Raw genomic sequence first — 24,107 nt, forward strand, 5'->3', positions numbered from 1 at the left:
TCGTCCATTAGATCGTTCATCCTTTTCTAATCAATGCTCGCAGTTTCATTGTATGTTGCGCTACTCCTTTCTTTGTCTTTTTTTTTCCACTACAGCTATCCATCCGATGTAGCTTAACTTCGAGCAGCAACGTCAGCTAAAGCTCGCCCGGCTTGGGAAGAATCAAATCGCAACAAAATCCATCACCGGCCCTTCGGCACACGACGCAAGGTTGTACTCGCCAGCCGTTCCGAGCGGCGCTTGAATCGACGTCCGTTCGTATCCTGCCACCGGTGCCACACCATGGACTACATCAAAGAGCTCGATATCCGACTCGACAAGGAGCACTACTACGCCGGCGAAGTGCTCTCCGGGCGCGTAATAATGCACACTACGGAAAATTTCAAACTGAAGTGTAAGTATGCACTAAGTGCCGGGACATGTCTTTGGGTGAGTTACCGCCAAGCAGCTGGACATAAAGAAGGCAAGCTCTCGAGGATGGGTTGTAAATCTGGCGCTTGGTAAAAAGCTTAACCGAGCTAAATACACACACGTAGAAAAGGAGGTGTGTTAGCCAGGTTGTGAGTTGCCTGAGTAACACTGAGGTGGTAGAAATTGCTTCCCAACGCCTGCTTTTTACACGGTAACAAGTATTGCAATGACACGGAAGGTTGCGCTGCGTTTGCATCACCAAAAACGTACGACAAAAAAAACACCTCTCTTTGCACGGAAAATCCCACTCTAATAGTGAGTCTTATTTCTGTTCGAAATTTAATTTAACACACGGTTTGTTTGCCAAAACTCCCTCCCTCACTCTCTCTCTCTCTCTCTCTCAGTTAGTGCCTTTCCATTTCCCCGAAACGAACCAGTTCCGAAAGTTTTGCATCAACCCACCCGCGCTTAGCAGAAGCAATTTTGCCCCCACCAGATGAAAATCCACCCACAAAGGGACCAAAAAGGTTGTCCTATCTTAGCCCCTTCTAATTTGGCAAACGGGCAAATTTACATCTCCCAGCAAGCTCCCAGGAACGTCGGTGGACACCGTTTCGAGCTTGCTTTAGCACGTTTGGTGACAAAAACTCGATCATTGTTAGCTTTGCGACATAATCTGCGCGCGTGTACGAAGCGCACACAAACACCGTCCGCTTACCAGGTTATCGCTCGCGCTCACACACCACCCACGAGAGAGGGTGGAGAGCTTTTCTTCCGGTTTAGTAACAGCAACACGATACACGTTGCTGCCCTTCATCGGAACCCTGGACCTGGTGGAGCCTTTTGTTGGCTCACAGAAATGACAGAAATCCCGCCAACGGGCATGTCGTACGGTTCGCTACATCTTGGTTCCCGTTGAACCCGAACCGGTTGCCCAGTTCTCGGATGGTGTGTTGACCGGCTCAAAGATCGCTTCTAGGCTGGTCTCGTAATTCCATACGGGGTCAGTATGCTCTCGGCATGGGTAGTTTCATTCCTCTTCGGTATTCCAAGCTCGGTTTGGACGCGATTGTTGGAACTGAATGCCGCTAGCACAGGAACGGTCACATAAACGCTACACGCTGTTTAACACTCAACAAGGTGTATTACAACGAACATCAATCATAGTACCGTTAGAGCACATTTAAATACGACTTTGGCAACGGACCTGTTTGATTTTCGTCCTGTAACCCCAATGAAGGAGCTAGTTAGTATCTTTGTTTTGGAAAAGATGAGCAATAAATCAATTTCTCTCACGTCAGCAAGCTAAATAAATTATTCCTCAAACGTTTCGTAAACAATACCCCTCGGTTTTGTTCAACCAAATCCAAAAATCGTCCAAAAGCTCACCACTGTTTTGCATCTACGAAGCTCAGTAAAACATCGGAGCCAGAGTTATAACAAAAATATACATTAGGATGCGCCGCAAGCGCCCTCAGGGCGCGCACATATTTGCTCGCAAACTTTCGTCATTCGCCAAACAACCTTAGGGAAAACGCGCGGAGATCATTCCTCGGCCACCGATGGCAACGGTCGGTTAGCTTCTTGTCCATTTACCGCCAAACCACGCGCCCTGTCTTACATCACATCAACCGTCGAAAGAGGTAACCGGACGTCTTTGCATTACGGCACCAGGTTTCTAACCGACCCGCGCTAGCCACCGGTCCTGGTCGGTTGTCCCTTTATCAGGGGAAGGTATTCTAGCTTGCTTGGGTGGTTTTTTTCTCTCTCTTTCACCCGTACTCACAATCCATTCTTTTTCTCTTCTTTTACAGCGATCCGTCTGCTGCTGAGGGGCAAAGCGCACGTCGAGTGGAAGGTGTTCGTGTCCGGAGACAAAAGAACGGTAATTACGTCCTAAACACTGTGGGTATCCTTGCCATCGTCCCCGGCCCTTACCCTTTGTTTTCTGCTTGTCTGGCTGTGTCTGTGTGTGTGTCTGGATCATGAAACTAGCATCTTTGCACACCTTCCACCTACGTGCACACACACACACATTTAAACCCGCTAACTTTGTGACCCCACTCGTGGAAGGTCCTTTTCTGGGTTGTCACAAGAGGGTGGATTCGCGGTTTAATTCCATGCACCACTCGGTGCCACCGAGCTCGAAAGGATTCGTCATTTGTGAAGCGTTGGCACGGGCACCATTATCCTGTCGGGACCGACGAGATGCGCTATCCGAGCATTGGCTGTGGTGTTGCCCGCAGAATTTATCGATATTACACACATGATTCCTTCAGCCGTTTTTCAGAGGCAACAATGTTTGCTCCCCCCATGAGTCAATGTTTGTAAAGGTTTATTCCTTCTTTAGTTGCCAATTTTTGCCTTCCATTTATCACAACAGTTCCTTTAAAGGAATGAAGATGAATAATGACCCCGAGGTGTAATTTGGTTAGAAAACTTTTATGCAAATCGACCATTAACATTTTCCACCCATGACGAAGGGCTGCAGCTTTTATTTTTTCTACCCCCTAAAAACTTTCCACGATAACTATCAACATTTTTCGCGGTTTATTTTTCAACAATCTCGACCAAACGAAAAAAAAATCTACACAGCAAAAACCCAACTCAACGCGTCCCAATGAATGTATTCTGACTGCCGTTTGCTTGTTGTTCGCTTCCGGACGCGCTTCCGACCTTGATGAACTGTTTATGCACATCATTCAAATTCACATCGCCGTCCATTTGGAGCGTGAAAACCAGCGAAACAAAACCAAACGACCCCACCATAACCATCGCGGAGCGATAAAAGTCACCATCACGGGATGATTTGGCCGTTTTCCCGCCTATTTCCATCTCGCTCTCTCTCGCTCATGCTTGTTTCCGTTTCATTCAACCACGCTGGTGCCAGTTGGGCTGGGAAACTGCACGCCCAAAGGCTACTGCGATCGCGTTGTTTTTTTTTTTGTTTCAATGCTTTCTCGTCTCGTGCTTTTTTCGTCGTTGCCTTCGCTTCCTTTACCAGCATCCGGTCCGGTTTGGGGTTGCAAAAGCTCCGCACTTTATCCGTTGCCCACTCATCGGTTAATCCTTTTCGCCCTTGGGACCCGGGTTTTTTGTCGTTGTTGTTAGTTGCGTGTGAACCGCGGTCATTACGACCGCTCTGTGTGCGTGTGTTCGTGCGTGTGTGTGTGTCATCAAAGTCCAATCCGGCGGCAGAGTGCTTCTATCTCCGCTTCTATTTGCATACGTCAAGGGCGCTCCCACGAGAGATGGCATAAAAAAGGCGCCACAGTTTTTTTTTTTCTACTTTTCGTCTATACGTCACAAGCACTATGCCACGTCAGCCATCGTTTCAATGGCCTCGCACAACGCTCCCACCAGCCGGTAATTCAATTCTAAGCGGCGGGAACCATCGCGAGCCTTCGACAGATGGTGGAGCCATAGGAAAAGCCCGTCGAGCATATGGCTGGGTGGGACGTGGGACGGCTTATGCATAAAACGTTGTACGAGCTCACGCCGAAGGGCTAGTTTCTGTAGTAAAACCTGCGGAGAGTACTTTATTACGTATATGAGCAGTGCGTCATAAATGGAGGGGATTATCGTGCTTTTTAAACGGCTTCCTCTCATGCTTGAAATTGAAACAAAAACCGCCTTTTAGTGATTTTTAATTTTCTCTTACGTGCTGCAGCAATTTACAAACAGTTAAATGAAGAAACACATTATTGTTCTTGTGTTTTAAAACCGTGGCTTTGGCTTCATTTCGACCAACGCCCCATCGGCTAAAAGCCATCCGTTTTATCCCACAACCATCCTTTGGCTCGGTTTCATCACGATCGCATTAAAATTACATCTCTTCATCGCCAAAAGGACGCTAAGACGCCCAAACCAAAAGGGCGGCGCCCGCTTTACGGCACCATGACCGGACGTGTTATCGTACCGAGCGACCGTTTCGAGAGTTCATCACGCTCACTATTCATCGGACTTTCCACTTTCCCAGCTCCACATCCCACAACCATCGCTCGCCGGTGACCGATTCCACCGGAAATGGACATCCTTCCTTCCCCATTCCATCCTAAATGCGCAACAAATTTCACGTTCCACCGACGCTTCGGTTGGGAACGCCTGTGTCTCAGGTCGCTTTTCTGAAATTCGTGTGTTCCTTTTTTTTTGCTTGTTTGTTTTCGTCCCTCCGTCACCGGAACTGGCTGGCTGACTGGCTGGTTGGCTGGCTGGCTGGCTGTCCTGAATGTAGGTGAAGGACGACCAGGTCTACATAGACGAGCGGGCCGTCATCTGGGGCGAGCGTGCCGGCGAAGGACTGGACGTGACCGTACCGGTGCTGGTGCGGGGCCAACACCAGTTCCCGTTTCGTTTTAACATCCCCGAAACCAACCTACCTTGCAGCTTCGAGTCACGTGCCTGTTACATCCGTTACTTCGTTAAGGTGAGCCACGCCGGAAACGGCCGGGTAAGACAAGGGATCGTTCTCTCTCGGGAACTGGGTGTGGGACGGGAGAGGAGGACACATTTCCCGCCCGGTGGGGGTGGGCTATAATTTCACCCCACATTACCGACACCGGTCGGGCGGGTGATAAACTCATTTCACCAGCGATAAAACCCTGCCCCTGCTGATAAGGCAACCCGGGGGACAATCGACGGCCATTTGCACCGGAAATGGAGGCACAAAGGGGGCGAAGCGGCACTGGCACATCCTTTCGGCGCATATGCCGGGATGGCACGAGCAAACGTGAAAACGCCGAGTAAATTAACATGAAAACTCACTCACGAAGCCACGGTATCGCAATATTCGTTTGCCTAGCGTGCGCCCTCTAGCGGTGGGGGATGAAAACCCGCCTCGAGTACTGTGTTTTTGGCGAAACGAAATGAAGCCAATAAAATATCACTGAACAGTTGCAGCATTGTCAGCCAGCTCGTCGTGAGCAACAAAAGGAAGAGCAAAACAAAAATCCACGCAAAAGAAACAAACCCCGGCATCCGGTTTCGGTTGTTTCCCGAGCGAACACAATTGAACCGGTTTCCATCTCCGATTCGTGGCGCTTTTCCACCTCCTTGGGAACGCGTGGTGGGGTTTTGTTTTATTTTTATTTCATTTTTTTTCTCTTCATCCTCCTTCCGCAACATAGCCCTGTTGTCAACCAACGAAACTCGGGAAGGATGAGCCAGATGGCTGTCAATGGCCAACCGGAGTGCCGTACCGTGATTCGAGCTCGGTGAGCGTTGCTTTCGGAAGTCGTGATATCGCCAGCCGACACATAAAATATTCAGCTTCCGGCCCACCAGAGCCCCCATCGCTCGTGGTTCCCTGTAAGGGCTACCCTCGACGTGGAGCTTCTGAATTGAATATGTCTGGTTTATTTTCCCGTTTTTCCCGAGATGGTTTACAAAGTGTGCCATGGTTTATTTCCCGCCAGCATCGCTCGCTGTGGCTTGCCGAGCGTGAAACGTCACGCGGGCAGGCTGTTGGGCTGTTGCGAAAATAATCCAGCCACATCCAAGTGGCCTGTGGGACGCCATAAGTCATGCGAGAGAGCGCGTTTCGTGGTAGGGGTTTTCCGAAAAGCATATGAAACCGCTGGCAGGCTGGAGTCGATATGGGGGAATCGCACAGGGATCGCTCAGCATCGGGCTATATTAGCTCATTTAGAACGCTTCTGTTGCTCATCGCCGCAGCGCCAAAGCACGCTTCGATTGCGACGAGAAAGTTACAAATGGCGTCGTTTCGGTTCGTTTATGATGAGCCGGGAAACGAGCAACGTTCAGCTTGCTGTGAACGAAACTATTGCTTGAATGGAAAATAGAACCAATTCAAGGTGAACTTTTATCAGCTTCGATTGGCATATTTTCCCGGAATTACTATCATCGAAACCCGTGATAGAGTGCCGGGCTAACGTGGTGAGGGAAAAAGTTTTCCACTTATTCAAACACACCTACCATACACTGATGGCGGGATTTGCTGTTTGAAACTCATTAAAACACCACACAAGCACCTTGTCGCATTTAGTAATAATTACTTTACGGGGTATGCAATAAAAGTTTTGAATTTTGTGGTGCCAAATTGTGGAGTTGCTACTTTCTATTTAACTAATATATTTTATTTAGTGCCAGGTAATTTAGCTGAAGCAAGATAATTTTTTATTCAATTAAACTTAAAACATTGAAAGGAAAATTGTAATATCTATCCAACCTAAACACTGCCGAAATTCCAAGAAGCAGCACTAGTACTATTTCCTTCTCCATACCAGCATCCCATCAATATTTCGAATTTCTACTCTCAGACCCACGAACCCCCACCAGAATGCAAATTGGTTCTCGGTTGGGGTTGATAAATTATGAACACGCCCTTGAACGTGGCCACCGTGCACTGAGGCAGTAGGCCACGTTGCACTTGATTGATTGGAAACCCATTAGGTTGGGAGCGTTGAATCGAAAATCATCTCCTCGATGGTCGGCCTAAACGGTCAATAACCTTTCCCGGGGGTTCGATGGGGGTGAGGGAGGGGGGGGGGAGTCGCCCCAGGAAATCCTTTTTCCATTAATCAATTAAATCACCCACACCGTGTGAGTGTGCGACACGACGACCCAAGCAAACATGGCCCCTTTCTACCGGTCGTTCCGGAAAAGCTTAAAGCTGATGAAATATTCATCAACTCAGGCATCGGGGTTTGAGTCGCGTGGCCGGGTTTTTTCCCCCCCCTTTCGGTGGTTTTCCGTCCTCGATTTCGCAAATGGCTTCACCCAGATAAGCGCCCGCGTCTCGCTGACAAAAAAAAGGATGGGAAATAGTGCGATATTTCCCAGGGAAAATGTCACCACGGTGGCTCGTGTGAGCCAGCATCCGGTAGCGTGTTCTAGAGTACTTCGTGTGAGGGATACTAGGCAGGAGAGAGAGAGAGAAAAAAACGTTCATCCTTCATCGACCGGGAACGCACAATGCTGCCGGAAACCCGGGAGCAGCATATTCGTTCACCCATTTATGATATACTCTTCCGTCGGGATCTGTCCATCTGCTTACGCTTTCCATCCGCACGTGCTTTTCCTCCGGAACGTCCTGTGGGGATGGGGCGATCAGGTTACGATTGATATTCCATATGCCTCGCCACCGCAAGGAATCAAGTACTTCACCATCGTCGGACCCCACATAGACTGCATGGACGAGCAATATCTGGTGAGTAGACCAGCGTGGGGTTAAACGCGCCCGAACTGAAATCCCACGCGCACTGACATCGGGGGTGGTTTTTTTTTCTTCATATACTCACTCCTCCACCATGCCAACAGAAACCGGTTTCGGGACAGGACAAGAAGGTGCGGTGTTGCCTGTGCTGCGCGAAAGGACCCGTAACACTCAGGTAAGCGAGGGCTGCAAATGTTTTATGTATTTTGGCACCTTTCCGGGGTGAACCGCAGTGTGGAAAAATCGCGCACATACTTGACATAATAATAATGAACAACTCTTCGTTTTGCTGTTCGCTGATCGCCTAAAAAGGACGACGGACGGGCTTTTGGGACCTCTTTTAGCTCGGTATCTGTGTCGTGAGCTGAGTTTTCAGTGGAAGTAATCACACTTTGAGTGGTGATTTTTTCAACGATGGAACTGTGGAAAACTCACGGTAGAAATATGAACTCTGTTAGCAAAACGAATTATGCGCGGGTGTAGGTATCGTTTCAATCCGAGGGAAATAATAATTAATTTCACCGAGCACCATTCAGCAAAGCTGCTGCCGTGGCTCAATTGTTTCCTAATCGCTCGCTCGATCCCCAAAATCAATCACAGCGCGCGGCAACCATATTGATGGTTTAATTAAAACAGATTAATTATTATTCCACCGGGGCAAAACTTTCCCGTACCAACACGCAGCTTTCCCAACTCCCAACACAGTGTAGCGACACTTGCCGGTAATGGGACCACGGAAAAACCCCTCAAAACGCGCTCCATTTCGACTGGATTAGGGCCGCCCTGTTTGCGAGGAATCGTTCCACCCGGCGTTGTAAACGGTATCGGTGTTATTTTTTTTTTCTTCCCGCCTGCTTTTCCAGCTGCTCCCTAGACCGGACGGCATTCTGCTGCGGTGAAACGCTGAAGCTGAAATCGATCATCGACAATCAGGGCGAAGAACCGGTCAAGCTGAAGGTGCGTCTGCTGCAGTACTGCGAGTTCTTCGTCGAACGGGGCGTACTCGGCGTCACGAAGGAAGTCCAACACCTGGTGCTCGAGTACAAGGGCGAAACGGTGGTACCGAACGAGCACCAGGACACGTGCGCCAACCTGCGCATCCCCACCGTCCCGACCACCATGATGGGCGTCTGCCGGTTGGCACAGATCTACTACACACTCGTGGTAAGTGTGGCGGCTGACTCGGGTATCTATTCAACCCCCCGGCCGGTTGGGGTTGAGCTTCTTGAGCTCCATGATTGCCGACCCGAAACCTCTCGACGCTAATGAGCCGCCGGTGGGGCGTCAGGTGCATCTGACCGACGGCATGACAGGGCTTTTGCGGTTCCAAACAGCCACCCTCTATATGGAAGGGTGAACATCCCCTCATTACTCACGCGTACGGGCAAGGGTTGTCTGGCCGCCGTGAAAAGCCTTGTCGCGCGTATGAATGCGAGCCCAAATTGGTTCTGGCAGGATTATGGCTTTGGCACACACCCGCTTGCGTCTCACGGCGAGTAGGAACGGCATGATGTCTCAATTCCTGGTCTTGACCAAGAAACGGGATTAAATGGGGGTGTGGTTCAACGGTTCAAATAAATACATTGGACTAGTTTTGCAAGGCTTACTTGTGATGGGATCGTTTGACGTTTACAAAAAAAATAGCCTACTATTTCAACCAACAGTTCATTTTGTAATCCACATCCAATCACAAAGTTGAATCTTATTTTAACCTCACTTTTTGTCGCACACGCCAGCGATGCTCTGCCTGCCCGCTAGCAAACCGCTTTGCATAAATCCCCTTGCACGCCCGCAAAAAGCGCGAGCCCGCGTTCGTGCACGGATTACGCGCGAAGGATCAATTAGTTGCACAAAGGATTAGCGCAAAGCGTTGTTGGCTAAATCGGGCCACCGACCTTCAACCAAGGGAAAACGCGACCGGATGGAAAAACGCCGCCCCATCTGCAACGTTCGCAAACAGATCGTAATGAAGCGTAAATTCACCCAGCAAACAACCCAGCCTCCCCCCCACCGGTTGCATAATTTATCGTCCTTCACATGAAAACCCGCCATCGACCTATCTCGCTCTAACGCTCTTGTATTTACTGTTGAACATGCATCTTCTTCCGCAGGCTTGCCTGGAGTTCGACAAATCGGGCGACGATTTGCAAATTAACTTCCCCATCACGATCGGAACGGTGCCGTTCCGAATACCGAACAGCAATCTGCAGCCGCACATAGGATACGGTGAGTTGGCATCGAACGGGACAGTTTCTTCCTTCGGGGAGAAGCGGTTTTTATCCTTCTTCTTCTTCACCCTCCATTTCCGTCCCTTCCGAGTCGTTCCTTCGCCTCATCGGCCTCACCGGTTCGATCGGTTGTCTATGAAAATTGCACTGCACTTGGAACACCGTATGCAGGTGTATGTGTGTGTGTGTGCACCTGCTCGGTGACAAAACCATGTAACACACAGGCTCCACACCGTGACCTGTGACCTTTGTTTGTGACGCTTTGTTCCATCGGTTGTCGGTTGAGGCTTTGCGCGGAGGCTAAGCCAAGGCGGAATCCAACGACATCCGGTGACGGTAAGCCGCTGAAAGCAAGGGGACTGATAAAGGTGTTTCATTATCCGATGGCAAGCTGGCACCGGAAGCGCTGCTAGCGACAGGAATGCACGGAACAGGAAGACAGGCTAATAAAACGTCGCACCACTTTACGGAAATATTTCGCGAGGACACGAGTTCCGAGCTGATTTTTTGTTCGTTCGCAGGCATGGCATCCATACGGGAAGGGTCGTTGCGCGGCTAGTATTTGCATATTTTGCTCAGTTAATCCGCACATTGTGCATGCAAATGAGTGCTACAAGTGCAAGGTTGCCAGATCTATGTAAGCCCCGAGAAGAAGCTCTATTGCTTTTTTTTTGCCGGTGGTGCCGAGAAAAAGGCTCTCTTGCATTAAACGCTTAAGCACTCCTTTGAGAGCTCCTGATCTCCGCGAATTTGTGAAATGAAACGTTCCCGAGAAGGAAATTGCGTTTGAGTGTGAAGGGTGGAAAGGATTTGAAGAAAATTAAACTATTGAAAATTTCAAGCACATAAAACTAACATGATTTTAAAGGCTCGAAACACACCACTGCTGTTGGTAAAAGCCAACGTAAAAAAAAACGATAATATTAACTTTTAGCCGCAACTCCTTGCGCTTTATGATGCCAGACTCACAGACTTTGCTTGAGTAACTGCCGCTGACTCCCAGCAGGAGGCCAAAAACGATTACGTCAAAGCGTCAGCCTCTCCTTGAGCGCACGAGGAAGCTAACGTGCATCGAATGACGTACGCTACGATGCTAAAAAAAGAGAAAGGAAGCGAGGAAAAAATAAAAGGAAATCCACGCCCCAACCGGCCACGGTCGTAAACATTTTCGAATCCCCGCCGAGCTTTTCTTTTCAGAATTCGTGCCACCGGGTCAACCGGAGAACACAACGTACGGCAGCACACCGAATCGAAAGCTCCGGGCAGCAGCAGCAAAGGCCAGATACTTCCGGTTTTATTACCGCTTAACGGGCGCATCTCATCTCATCTGGAGTGTCACTTTAAAAAGGGGGGGAGGGCTTCAAAGGACTCTCCCCAACCCGACAGGGGCAGATAAAATCAATCGTCCAATTCGAAATGGCCGCGTGGCGGAGAGTGGAAGGAAAATCCCAGAACCGTCCATAACTTTCACTCCCGACCCAAAATGACCCAACGTGTGGCCATTTTGCCTTCTGGCGGTGCCACATAACCACGCGTTTTTTGCTACGTTTCCTTTTATCTGTCCTTCCCCACTCGGTCGTTTTACTTCACTCTTCGTCGAATGGCTTACCTTTTTAACGTATTTTTCGCCATTTTCCATCTCCTCTCTCTCTCTCTCTCTCTCTCTCTCTTTTCCCTCCCAGACGTTGCCATCGATCACGTCGAGGGTGGCACCTACATTGGGCCGGAATTCCTGCTCGGCGAGGTGTACGACGGTTGCAACGTAAGCGACAACGAGCACCGGGATCTGGCACCGCTCTACCGGCCCGTCTACCTGACCGTCGTCCGCAGCTCCCAACAGATCTCGGCCAAGGCGGTCGATCGCAACAACCGGCGACAATCGGCAACGGCGGCCCTCGGTGCCGGTGGTAGTCGCCCATCGGTGGATGCGGGGGCACCCGGTGGTAGCGGGACGAATGGGGCCGGTGAGCGAAAACTCGACCCCCAACGGTACCGGAAGTAAACGATGGGAGGCGGTAAATGTGTCCTGTCTCCTGCACGGCGAAAAGCAAACGTCAATAAACCACCTTCTCCGCCCTTCGTACCGTGGGAAAAGACGGAGGAGGGGTATGTGTGGGAGGTGAAACGGGGCCTCAATGGAACCCTTTCCGGGTGGATCACCGGATCGTCACCGTGCATGATAGTGTTGGGGACAGAGCGAACGCAAAAAGGGCGCCTGTTTCAATGAGCGTGTCCTTGAGGGGGCGGGAGAAAAGTCTCCACTCCGAGAAAGAATTGCCCACCACCACCACCACCACCCTTAGGGCGCCCTTTTAGATAAACAGCCGCTCTCGGCCCAGGGCGAGCCTTGTGCAAACGATACACACCCGTTTCAACCGTTCAATTCGCTCGGGAAATTGGCCACCATTCACCGCTCAACCCGCGCCGACCGACGAGAGAGCTTTAAACGTAGGCGGTAAAAGGGGGTGGTGAAAGTTTCACGACATGCCAAACTAATTAAAAGAACACACACATACATTCATACAAGCAACACCCACAGTGCCAAAGATTTCAAGCCAAACGTAAAGATTCCGTGGTTGTTTGGAGGTTGGCACCATTTTCTTAGACGGTGTCGTACGCGTGTAACGTAACCAATCCTCGTATTCTGCTTGCGTCGAGTCGTTCCTTTGCCGGTTTTTATGACCACGTGTAGCGATCCGATTTCGGAATGTACCGGAAGTAAAACGCCCGCAGCATTTTCCGGTTTCGCAACACATTCGATTTCTTCCTTTAACCGGCAGCAGCTTCGTTTTCGCGTGTGTGTGTGTGTGAGTGTTTTAGAGACCATGCGTGTTGTTTCCTGTTGCGTGTTTCGGTGTGACCTTTCGTTTCCGGTTCTCAGCCTCAGCCGTGTACGTGCACGCCCATCTGCAACAATTATCATACGGGGTGCAAATGTGGGTTTTGTTTGTTGTCAGGTTTCAGCGAAACGTTTTATAAAACCAACCAACCAACCAACCAGCGCGGAACGAAACAATTATCGGCGCGGGGTTCGTAAATAGTCGAGAATAGGTTACCGGATAGGATCAACGCATCCTCCATTATACATTGAACCGATGTGCTACGCTATAGTTAACGCTGAAAGATTAAGGTACAAATGGTTATGGCGGCGCCGGATGGGTTCGTTCGGATTAATGGAGTTTATAAAGCCCGCAGCGCCCGAACGCTTAATGGCGGCAAGGCGTACAATTACAAGTAAAATTAAATAAAGAAAAAAGGGCAGTATGTAATGCCCAAAAATTCCCCCCAAAAACGAATTTAAAAACAAAACGGGTTTCTTCTTGCACCTCGCAACACAACAACGATGACAACGCCCCCAACGGCGGGGTATAGATAGGTTTACTATTAGTTCAAACGATAGTGAAATGTTTATTGTGTGTGTGTGTGTGTGTATTACGAAATTGAAAATGGAGATTTTTGCGCCATTTTCCCGGCGGCCGACTCGCGGACATACCAAAATTGTGCCTAACGAGGCGCTTCTGCTTTCCTCTCCTGCTGCCTAAGACATTGTATACGTAGTTAGTAATCTACTGTCATTTTCTTTGCTGGATTTCAACCTCTCTACCGTGCCGCTACAGCGATTACTCGCCTCTTCGTCCACCGGTTCGATTGTGAGTTTTTTTTTATTTTTGCTTCTTCAGATTCAGATACTCCGTCTGCCACCATTCATTCCAAATTGACCGTGCATCAACGGCTACGGGGCCGAAAGCACTGGCCCATGCGTCAGAGTATGATACGTTTCGTTTCGTTGCAAAGATCTCATTCCTGTTTGCCTGTCTCGGTAGAACAGTATTTTTTTTTTGTTGTTGTTACCTCAGTCCCTTGAATTTCTTGATGAACTCCCAGCAATCGGTTCTATACATTTCCTGTTTTGCTTCCATTTCATATATTTTTTTTGTTTATTTGGTTTTTTTGTGTGTGTCTTTCTCGTTATTGCTAAAGTTGTGATTATCGCTGACGGAGTGTGTGGTATGCGTTCACTACGCTTCGCTATAAAACAGAACTGATAGAAACGATGATTAATAATGCCTGTTACATAGTCTTCTAATTATATGTCCCGTACCGAATAGTTCATGATATTGTATTCCATTTTCACTTTTGAAGCAATTTGCTTTCCACGTTACGTTTTTTTTTTTCATTTTATAATGTCTAGCTTCTTGGGTGTATGTATCCTGCTGTATATTCCGCAAAATTTCCAACTCATTGAGCAGATGAGATTACGTAGAAATGAGAATAGATGGCGTACGCCAGATTCGAGTTCTCCCAAGGTCGTACGTACGTGTTCAGCTAACTACAAATTACCGGTACTGGTACTGGTTGGTTATATACTATCGCTCATAAACAAGAGCCGAGATTTGCAAACGGAACTGCAGCAAGAGCAACGTAAACTCGCACAAAGAACTGCATTGGTATTTCAGAAAGTTCAGAACGGCGGCAATCTAATGTTGTGTGTGTGTTGTTCTCTTGCAATTGCAAACAAAAACTCGAAAGCCAACAACGAACAATCGCAACACAGGCTATAGAGCATGCACGGTAGTAAAACAATGTACGCGTATACTACTTGAAACCTTGCTAAATTTCAGTTTGAACGGTGTGGAAAAGGAAGCAGAAAAAACCTGTCGTCCGGCTTCGCAGAGGATACAGTAGTTTTCGCCCCGAACTCGTCGTTCTCGATTACTTCTATTGCGACGATTATTCGCCCCAAAGATGGACAATTCTGTCTGTTGATGCAGCTTTTAACTCTATTCGATTTTTGTTATCGTGTTTCTCTCCTATTTAATGTCTATATCCAGATGTCAGATTCGCGACTGATTTCTCGCAAAAGATCGTGTACACATATCCCACGAGCAATCTCGTTACACACGCTGCAACGCTACCGCGTGCTCTCTACCGGTTCTACATACGAAACTATTTCAATTTATCACAAAATACACTAAGGTTGCTACGTAACTTAGGCTGACGATGAAAGATGATAGAAACATAAAGAGAAAGCGTACATAAGAAAAGATCACGAATCGATCGTGAAGGCCTTTATGTCACGTCATTAGGCGCCAGGATGGAGGGAACGATATTAAGGGCCAATCGCCCAAGAGCAAACCACGCTATCTGGGATTGATTGATTGAATGCCCAAAACATCGACAGCTGCAGTTGAAATTATGTTTAAAGAACTGGGCCTCGAATAGGTAGGTGTTACAACATAACGACAAAACAAAACAAAACAAAAGAGAACAGAAGCAACATAAAACAGTGAGGTGAGTGGAACAGATTGTGCTAAATGCTGCAATATTAGATGTACAATTGATTTATCAAAAAACGTACGGAACGGAGACGGAGAGCGTCAGAGAATTTGCTTTTCATAGCTAACTAGCGCGGGTGCTCCACCCAATACGCAGAAAGCAAAGAATACGGCACACGCCAGAACTACCGTGTTTGCGTTCAAAAATTCGTACATTCCAAAACGAAAGCGATCTACGGCAGCTCTAGCGGATTGAAGTACGATCATATATGCGTCTCCGCTCCTCACCGCTCGGGGTCGCCATTTCGTACGTGCTCAACAGAGTTACTACCTACCGCTATGACTAAATACTACCCTTACATCATTACATCGATACAGCGATGGAGCACAGAATAGACGTACACGGTACACGTGTGATGGAACCAGGCGCATCACTCGCACATTAACCTATTCGGAACATCCGGGCTACAGTTTACCTAGTTAGCTATTTTACAGGATGTATGTAATGCTGAGAGCGAGAGAGAGAGAGAGAGAAAGAGAGACAGAGAGGCTCGAAAGATTCTACAACAAAGACGTAACAATCGAAACGGCACAAACGCGACAGAAAACAACAGAGCCAAAAAAAACGAAAATGAACACAAGAACATTCCTCATAGATAAACGAATGGAATGGACGTCACCCGGTGGAATGTCCCAACCGGAAGGAAATGATGGCTTCCGCATGCGCGTGCCTGTTCCGACGCTGAGCAATGCAAGTGAAGCACCAGTGAGGCTTAGCGAGAAAAGAGAAGGTCACGTTGGTTGCAACGATGGTTCGCTTGCTGGTACTGTGTGTGTTTCTGTTATGCTTTTAATGCTCCATTCTCTCTTCGCATCACCACCTGGAACGCGCAGACGCGCAGAGCGCATTTACATACGTCCCCTCGAACTGGGAAGGAACCACAACGATCACATTCAGACGGCGGCCCGGCAAAAGGGCCCGACTATGCACACGGCCCCTCTCAGATTTGCGCGGAACCGCCACCGTTGCTATTGCTATTATCGAACGAGGGCCGATCTCCGTCGCGTGTATCCGACGTCGAGGATGAGGAAGAGGAGGAGGACGAAGAGGAGGTTCCGGCCTCCCGTCCGGTGCTGGTGGCGATCGAGGCTGCACCGTTCACGCTGCTGCTACTCGCTTGACCGGCTGCTGGACGAGCCCCACCGGACGAGCTGGATGATGAACTGCATGCGTCGCTTCGGTTGCCGTTTCTGGTACCACCGTTGGGGCCATTGGTCATTCGCCGAAGCCGTAACTGAGCGGGTCCGACCGACAACGCGTTTACCATCGTCGAGGAGGACGGAGCGGAAGACGACGACGATGCGGATGAGGAGTTCGAGGACGACGATGATGATGCGGTCGATGTGCTGGCGCCATCCTCGTAGCCTATCAGTTGCTGCAACAGCGGATCGATGGCTTCCGTTGGTGCTTCCTCTGTGGAATGGGAAGCTTTTTTCCATCATTCGCATCTAGCGACAGGTCCTTTGCAGGATATCCCACCCCCCACCACCATTCGGACACTCACCAGTTTCACTATCGTCAATGGCGCTGTCTTCGGATTCCAGCATCGAGAGGGGTCCCATCGTCATCCACGGAAGGTTGGTTGAGGAGGCGTTTGGCTGTGCCATTCCACCACTGGCTGCGCTACCGCTACTGCCAGTACTGCTGCTTCCGGTGCTACTGTTGGGTGCTCCACCGTTCAAGCTTTTCGTCTTCGTCCGGCAGGTATTGTATGCCCCGCAATGGGTGCATTTCAGTCCGACCACGTGAAACTTTACCGTCGACTCCTACAATGGGACGAGAATTTTTCTTAAATGCTCTGTTACGCAAACACCATCGCGGAGCTCCTACCTTGTGGCAATCTTTGCACAGGATATCGACGAAATAGTTCGCGTACTCCTTTGGCATGGGCGTGGCGGCCACCTCCGTGTCCAGATACTCCCACAGCTGGTTCATGTCCATCATGGACGTCTGGCAGGTGGGGCAAGCGTAATGGCCGGACGAGAGCTAAAACAAACAAACGGTACCATCAGATCAACTTGATCTTTGAATGCTTCGATCGCGAACAACTCACCAACTCCTCGAAACACGTCCTGTGTAGTAAATGCCCACAGTCCGGAATGTGACACGGGATGCGCGAGGTGTGAATATCATCCAGACACACGGGGCAGTTCGACCGGGACACGTTTTCCACGCACTACGGAGAGAAGTAAGGAAAACACGAAAGGAAACAGTGAATTTGATGTGGAATGATCTCCTTCGCGGTAAACTCTTACCCTGTGTCCGTCGTATTTTAGCTGCAGCGGTAAACACATGTTGCATACTTCGCAATGAAAAAATCGTCCGCGTCCTCCCACACGGCAAATTCCGCACCCATCACAGTGATACTGATTACGGTCCTCGTCGTCAAACAGGTTGCATACCAGGCAAGTATACTGCGTTGCAAAAGATACAGGTTAGCATAGCATAAAGTTATATCAATCGAACGATCATCTGTAAAACTGCATCTAAAAACAATTCCTGCAGCTATTTGGACAATTTATGCATTATTATTCTTCACTTTTCTAAAATATATCAAAATTCTACGTTTAATTCTCACAGGAAATGAATCTTATTTGCACAAAAAGGGGTGTAAAAATACCAAAATGATTTGAATGTGGTTACCTAACATTTACAATATCCATTTCCATTGTTATACCAATCGTTATTATCAATGCCTTAATCACGAAGGCATTTGGCATGATCTACATGGTCTCTATACTGCGTACTATATACGTACGTACTATATAATATACGAATAACCTACATAGAATATATTTCGCATTACCCTAATCTAGCAACGTCCCTAGTCCCCGAAATTTCGTGATCGCGAATTGCTTCATAAATTCCGAAACTACCTATAGCTCAAATCAACTAATGGCCTGCTCAACTCAATTGTAATGCTTCGGGTTCCCCTTTTCTAGCTGGCCTGACCGCAGAAAGCGATTGAACCGGTCGGTTGGCTTACCCTTCCAAACCGTACGCCACACTTTTCGCATTCGGCCTGCACGCGCTGCCGGGTGTCACACTCTGTGCAGATCAGTTCCGTCACCGTTTTCCGGTTGAAGAAATGTGTCTCGTTCTCGTCGTGGCAGTATCGACACATGTAAAACTTGTTGCAGCACGGTGTCTAAAACGAGAAGGCGAAAGGAAGCGTCGTGAATTAAAAACGGCCATACGATTATAGCATTATGCACGATCCGATCAGGAGACCAGTTCCGGATCCTCGGGAGGATGCCGCAAACGTGTGTTGGTGCCGCGTGGAGAGTAGCATAGAGAAATTACATTAGTCATAACTGCAACCGCGAAACAACGGTGAGCGAATAAAAAAAACAAACGTTGGGCCACACATCACCGTCGTGCAAACCAACCGCTACCGTCCGAGGCGGGCCGGGATCCCGGGTGAAAGTGATTTTTGCTCCATTCAAATCATAAATTATCATCTTATTATCCGGGTAATGAGAAAATGCCCAAGCTCGTTGGGCCAAGCGAAACAGAGAGGGAAAGAAAATCGCTACACTTCAGGCCGGAGACCGTGCGGTTTGTCTGGCATGAGATCGCGGCCAAAACCCGCGTGGCCATGCGACAGAAGAGAACCAGAGAGAGAAAGAGAACGAGAGCGAGAGCGAGAAAGCAAGCAAAAGACCCCAACGAGGGTCGGGAAAGAAGAAAGTAAACGAACCACGGGCCCCCGCGAATCGCTACTTTCGCTCTCTTTCTTCGTTTGCCGTTGGTAACCTTGGGTCGTTCGCATCTCAACCGGACGTGACCACAGGGTGGATTGGGTGGACGGGTCGGTGTGCATCACCCGGTCTCGAAAGCCCTTTCCCGGTGGACTTACCACAAATTTTGCCCGTCGTTTGTAGTGCGCACAACCGACCCGCTTCTCGTGCTCGTCCTGATCGGTGTTGGCGGAGGCGGCTGCCGTGGCATTACCACCGTTTGGGGTTGGAATCGGTTTCTTTTCGTCCATGTTGGCCGTTTGGGCAGTGTTTCTGGGAGGGCCGTTCCTTGCGCAGCCGGATGTACCGGAACCGGCTGTGGGCAATGGGTGTTTTGCAAATTTAGCGTCGTCGTTGGATGTTGTGATGGTTGCGGGCGGCTTTTAGCGCTCCCACGTGCGCTTCACGTACACCTGGAAAAGCTAGCCCGTTGACGGATCTGTGGCTGCGGAAAATAAAGGCTCTAACACCTAGGCTGTATCCACCATTGTCGTTTCGTCACGAGTGCGCGAGGAAGAGAAAAAAAAAACAAGGGCCTACGCACGGCTGCACCCTTCTACGCAAACACAACCGTATGCACACGCACTCAATTGTTTACAACAAACATTTGACACTTGGCACATGACATTTGATCCCGATCTTGCGCAAAACGCACCCACCACACAAACAATCACGGGGGCGCGCGACACACAAATGCACGCCTCGATGCACTCGTGTGGGGGTTGCGGGAGTCCAGTACTTGCACTTGCACGTAAAATTTAGGCTAGAATTACGATCTCGAAGGGCATCGAATTTTTCTATTTCTTCTCTTTACCACACAATGCATTCCTGAAGGTCACGTACACTCACGGAAAAATGGAATTCACAGAATGTTCTTCAACTGCAAAAAATTGATTACAGAAAAACTAGTTTAAGATACGCGACACACACGCACGCACGCACGTACACACCCATTAGGGGTGTACGCATCGCACATACGCTTGAGCATAAAAATCAATCTAGCGATTTACTGGCGGTGGTTGCTATTTGCTGCTGCCAAGACCACACGGTGGTGCCTCGCCATGCAATCAGCAACCACCGTCGCGCGTCCCGAACCCAGTGTGTCAATAAAAAATAAAAGTCTTTAAAAAAAAGGGAAAGTGAAACTGCACGCGACCGCGGGGAGTGGGGGGGGGGAGGGAAACCGCGTGTCTCTTTCTTCTTTCACTTTGACGTCGAACGGTGCTGATGGCGACGACGATGATGATGACGATGATTATGCTGGTGATGGCGATTTGGCCTTTGTTGTTGCGTTTACCACGTACTGCAACATCCGTCTGGCGGTGGAGTGGTTCCGGGAATGTTTCTCAATCGCACACGAATAATTTCGACAACGGCGGCGGGTTGTTGTGTTGTGCACTGGGCAAAACTAGTTTAGGTTGCCGTGGTTCCGTGACCGTGGTTCGATGAGAATAAAATGCTCTGGAGCATCTCATTAAATCAGCCTACTGTGTTGTATGCTGGCTTCCTATTTTCAGGAAATAGAACTGCTCTTGCACTCCAAATGCCCGTTGCTTCTTGGTGGGTAACATCGTAACAAATATGCGCATCACTTACGGAAGAGACGAAACACACTGCACAGTAACATTACGAAACCTGACGATTTTTCGCTCTTCGCGTACACATCGATCGAACGCAAATGCTAGGCACAGCTCCGTTAGTTTCGCAACCCCGTGCACGGGAACATATTGAGCGGGCACGGGCCAACCACTGCGCCCCTCGTCCTCGACGGCGTCGTTCAAGGCTGCCGTGGGGCCAAAATGCACGCCCGTACTCGAACAATAATCTGCACGGACCGTTTTCATAGAAAATATTTCGTTTCGTCGCGTTTTCACTTTACGTCGATCTCGACGGTGTGGTGTGGCTGTGTCCACGCACCTCGGCGCTGGAGGGAGTGAGCGAGACCGTCGGGGGAAAATTTTCACTTTCACAGCCCACCCGTCGCAGATAAGGAACCGGATTTACACCGAACGGTGTCTGGCGCACCCGTCCGACGGTACTTTCTTCTGCACCATTTGCTACGTTGCGTTGGTTAACAACTCACACGTGAAGGAAAAATTTTTCACCGATGGCCAATGGTTCTAACGGAGCACCTGCGTAAGTACTCGACGATTCTTTATTTTGGGCAAACGGCGTGTGTGTGTACGCGGGTGTGTGAGCATTGGAGGTATTTTGTCAACGAGGCTGTATAAACACTATGACGTTTGTAATGTCACGTTTCGTTTGACGTACACAATTGACATTGCATTTGACGGCAACAACAATCCAAACACGGAAACAGTAAACAGTACAGCGCAGTTCAAGATAGTGAAGCGCCATAACAGTTTTTGATCAGTTCAAAAGAAGCCCCGAGCTCATGCATTCGCCGTAGAGGCGCGTGTCTGCTGATTAGAACGGCAGCTTGGGTGCAAAGTCGCACAGGTGGTCAACTTTCCCATAAGGAGACAATCTTGCTTGAAGGGCACCTGCTAAGATAGTGGCGCATACTCACTCACGATGAAGGACGATATCATCTATTTGGTGCTGCTGGGATCATGTATCGGATTTGGGCAGTTTTATCGGAAATTCACCGATCCCGAACAGAAGAAGCTCATCGGCACCGGGTTCGGTCTGCTGGTGGTGCTGTCCGTTAGCGGGTTCCACATGCTGCACATGCTCTTCTGTTATCTCGTGAGTGCACTCCTGATAATCTATGCTAGCCGAAAGTAAGCTCCACTGATAAGCCCCTTACATAGCGAAACATATTTTACGTAACACATTTCGGGTCTGTTTCCTTCCAGGGTATGCCATCTCGCCTGTTTCGGCTTCATGTTCGGGTATCTGTTCTTCTTTCGCTCGCTGTCGCTTCTGGGCTATGAATCGCCCCCAGGCCATACGAACATGATTCAAATGATTCTCACCCTCAAGCTCGTGGGACTAGCGTTCGAAGTTAACAACGCTTCCACCAAAGCAAAGGCTGTAGAAGATGCGAAAAAGTCTGCCGTGGCAGGGGACAAGCAGACGGATCCGTCTCCTCCGGCCACGTTGAGTGAGGTCGATCATGCTTTACTGAAGCTGGACATGCTGGACATCTTCCATTACAGTTTCAACTACGTAGGAATCTTAACTGGCCCATACATAACGTTCAAAACGTATCGAGATGCCGTTCATCTTCCCTTCAGTGGCAAAGCGGACTGTATCGGGGCGACGGTGGGAAAGCTAAAGGTCATTCCACTCTACGCTGGCCTATTTCTGCTTGTATCGTACATCTGGCCCTTGCAGGTAATGAGATCACATCAAGAAGCCTTTCACGTGCTTATCGCTTCTGTAGCCTCTTGCCTAATCCGTTTAATCCGATCGTTCCGTTGCTAACTTCGCGCTTCTTTATCGCTTTCTCTCTTCTCTTATTTTCCAGTATGCAACGAGCGTTGAATTTTACGAGGAACGTTCTTTCCTCTACCGGCTGATGTACGTATGGCCAACGTTTTTCATCTTCCGCATGCGCATCTACACGGGCATCCTGCTGAGTGAGTGCGTCTGTACAATGGCCGGTGTTGGCGCGTATCCGACCCTGTGTGGCAGCAAACCAGGACACGGTCCCAGCAAAGAGGACTACAGCGCCTTAGTCGGAGATTCGGCGGCGACTGTGGAGTACGATTTCGAAACGGTGCGTAACATCGACGTCGTCAACACGGAACGTTGCTGGACGTTCCGCGAAGCCATGAAGTACTGGAACATGTGTGTGCAGTACTGGATGGCGATGTACGTGTACAAACGCTTCCCGAGCAAGAAATATCGCACCCTCGTCACGTTGGCCGTGTCCGCCATCTGGCACGGGGTGTACGCGGGCTATTACTTCTGCATATGCGGTGCACCGTTTTACCTACCGATCGAGGATCTGTACGTAAAGCTGTTTATCAAGGATGCGACCGGACAGCGACGCACGGTGTTGAACGTGCTGTGCTGGATCTCAAAGTTTTTCGCCTTCTCGTACCTGGGTATCGCCTTTCTGCTGCTGACGGTGGATAAGATTTGGTACTACTACAGCTCCGTCTACTACTTCGGCTACGTACTGTGGATTGTGCTGTACGGTGTTGGCGTGCTGATTGCGAAACAGCGCAAAGCCAACGCGAAACGCGAGGCGCGTTCGTCGCAAGAAAGCACGAAACAGGAATAATTTGCTCGGTTGTTCTTTGATGTTAACGCTCAATTTGTTCTCATGACAATTCAACTCAAACTTGTAGCACTTGAAATTGTACTCTATAACACAAAACCGTGTTCCTATTGCGTTCAATGGTAGACTGTACTCTAGACTCTTAATGTTTGTTTGCGGGTAATAATGCATGTTTTTTTAGGTAAAATAAAATTTATTGCGCTGATTATCAATGGCCTAGCCACTGTGTTTCTATGCTTATATAATCGTGTAGCCATTTTAAGGCATTCTCGCCGTTACCGTACAATGAAAATTTATACAATCTATGCAAGGCACGAAACATTGTCTTTGATGGATATATTTAGAACGTTGGAATTTTTCGTAGTTACATTTCATTGCTTTTGTAAATCATTAATAAATTCAAATTCGTTCTTTGCACTCGGTACAATACTTTTCTTGCACATGAAATCGATTATCCGTGTTTGAATGAATTTGGTTAAGGAAATAATAGGAGAAAAGGCGTTGTATTTCTCAACAAAATTATACGCCACACAGTATTTTTTATTGACAAAACTCAGTAAAAGGGTTTCACTGTAGCAATGGGCGTTGTTTTAAACAACTAATTTAATTGCCACGGAATAAATAGTAACGCAGCAAACAAATCGTTATTTTTCGCCGTTTGAAGGGTTTGTGTCTTGGGAAAATTCGCCAGATGACGTCATCGTAGTTTCTACTTCTACCTTCGTATATGTATCTTTTTCAAAACATTTCAAACCGAATGAAAGCCGTTTTATATTAGTTTTACTGTTTACTGATACATAATTTTATGTTCTATTTCATGTTTGTATTCGGTTTCAATAAACAAACTAAATATTCCTTGAACATTTTGCGGCTATCATGAAAGGTTGCGATATATCGAACTAAAGTTCAGCTTTTTCGAATATATATTTTCCTGTATACCATATTTATAACACTAAATTTTTCAAAAAGAAAGGCAAGCATACAACTATTTCATTAAAAAATCTTAAAATATATGCTGGAGCTAT

The 24,107-nt window shown here is 48.5% G+C and overlaps 3 protein-coding genes across 3 annotated transcripts; 2 read left to right on the forward strand and 1 right to left on the reverse strand.

Moving 5' to 3' along the window:
• The first annotated feature begins 282 nt into the window (after nucleotides 1-282).
• Nucleotides 283-11,815, forward strand: LOC128724085 (arrestin domain-containing protein 3-like). The gene is made up of 8 exons (XM_053817849.1): nucleotides 283-394; nucleotides 2,226-2,296; nucleotides 4,646-4,837; nucleotides 7,484-7,579; nucleotides 7,690-7,760; nucleotides 8,449-8,749; nucleotides 9,697-9,811; nucleotides 11,496-11,815. The coding sequence occupies exons 1-8, from the start codon at nucleotides 283-285 to the stop codon at nucleotides 11,813-11,815; spliced, it is 1,278 nt and encodes a 425-aa protein (XP_053673824.1).
• A 4,275-nt stretch (nucleotides 11,816-16,090) lies between these two features.
• LOC128723475 (RING finger and CHY zinc finger domain-containing protein 1) lies at nucleotides 16,091-19,141 on the reverse strand. Its single transcript, XM_053817221.1, has 7 exons — nucleotides 19,010-19,141; nucleotides 18,137-18,298; nucleotides 17,406-17,564; nucleotides 17,204-17,326; nucleotides 16,981-17,136; nucleotides 16,649-16,916; nucleotides 16,091-16,578 (listed from the first exon to the last, which is right to left on the reverse strand). Exons 1-7 carry the CDS (start codon nucleotides 19,139-19,141, stop codon nucleotides 16,091-16,093), a joined length of 1,488 nt encoding a protein of 495 aa, XP_053673196.1.
• Nucleotides 19,142-21,362: 2,221 nt separating this feature from the next.
• On the forward strand, nucleotides 21,363-23,235 carry LOC128723474 (lysophospholipid acyltransferase 7). Its single transcript, XM_053817219.1, has 3 exons — nucleotides 21,363-21,634; nucleotides 21,710-22,190; nucleotides 22,324-23,235. The coding sequence occupies exons 1-3, from the start codon at nucleotides 21,426-21,428 to the stop codon at nucleotides 23,083-23,085; spliced, it is 1,452 nt and encodes a 483-aa protein (XP_053673194.1). The 5' UTR covers nucleotides 21,363-21,425; the 3' UTR covers nucleotides 23,086-23,235.
• The last annotated feature ends 872 nt before the right edge of the window (nucleotides 23,236-24,107 follow it).

The sequence above is a fragment of the Anopheles nili genome, chromosome 3 (genome assembly GCF_943737925.1).
Source record: "Anopheles nili chromosome 3, idAnoNiliSN_F5_01, whole genome shotgun sequence".
NCBI classification, from domain to species: Eukaryota; Metazoa; Arthropoda; class Insecta; order Diptera; family Culicidae; genus Anopheles; species Anopheles nili.

Bases quoted from the DNA above. Each gene is read 5' to 3' on its own strand.
- LOC128724085 (XM_053817849.1), top strand. From the start codon at position 283: ATGGACTACATCAAAGAGCTCGATATCCGACTCGACAAGGAGCACTAC. The intron at 2,297-4,645 runs GTAATTACGTCC...TCCTGAATGTAG, and splicing joins TGTCCGGAGACAAAAGAACG to GTGAAGGACGACCAGGTCTA. The intron at 9,812-11,495 runs GTGAGTTGGCAT...TTTCCCTCCCAG, and splicing joins GCAGCCGCACATAGGATACG to ACGTTGCCATCGATCACGTC.
- LOC128723475 (XM_053817221.1), bottom strand. From the start codon at position 19,141: ATGGACGAAAAGAAACCGATTCCAACCCCAAACGGTGGTAATGCCACG. The intron at 17,137-17,203 runs GTGAGTTGTTCG...TGTTTGTTTTAG, and splicing joins GGACGTGTTTCGAGGAGTTG to CTCTCGTCCGGCCATTACGC. The intron at 16,917-16,980 runs GTAGGAGCTCCG...GTCCCATTGTAG, and splicing joins TGTGCAAAGATTGCCACAAG to GAGTCGACGGTAAAGTTTCA.
- LOC128723474 (XM_053817219.1), top strand. From the start codon at position 21,426: ATGAAGGACGATATCATCTATTTGGTGCTGCTGGGATCATGTATCGGA. The intron at 21,635-21,709 runs GTAAGCTCCACT...GTTTCCTTCCAG, and splicing joins ATAATCTATGCTAGCCGAAA to GGTATGCCATCTCGCCTGTT. The intron at 22,191-22,323 runs GTAATGAGATCA...CTTATTTTCCAG, and splicing joins CGTACATCTGGCCCTTGCAG to TATGCAACGAGCGTTGAATT.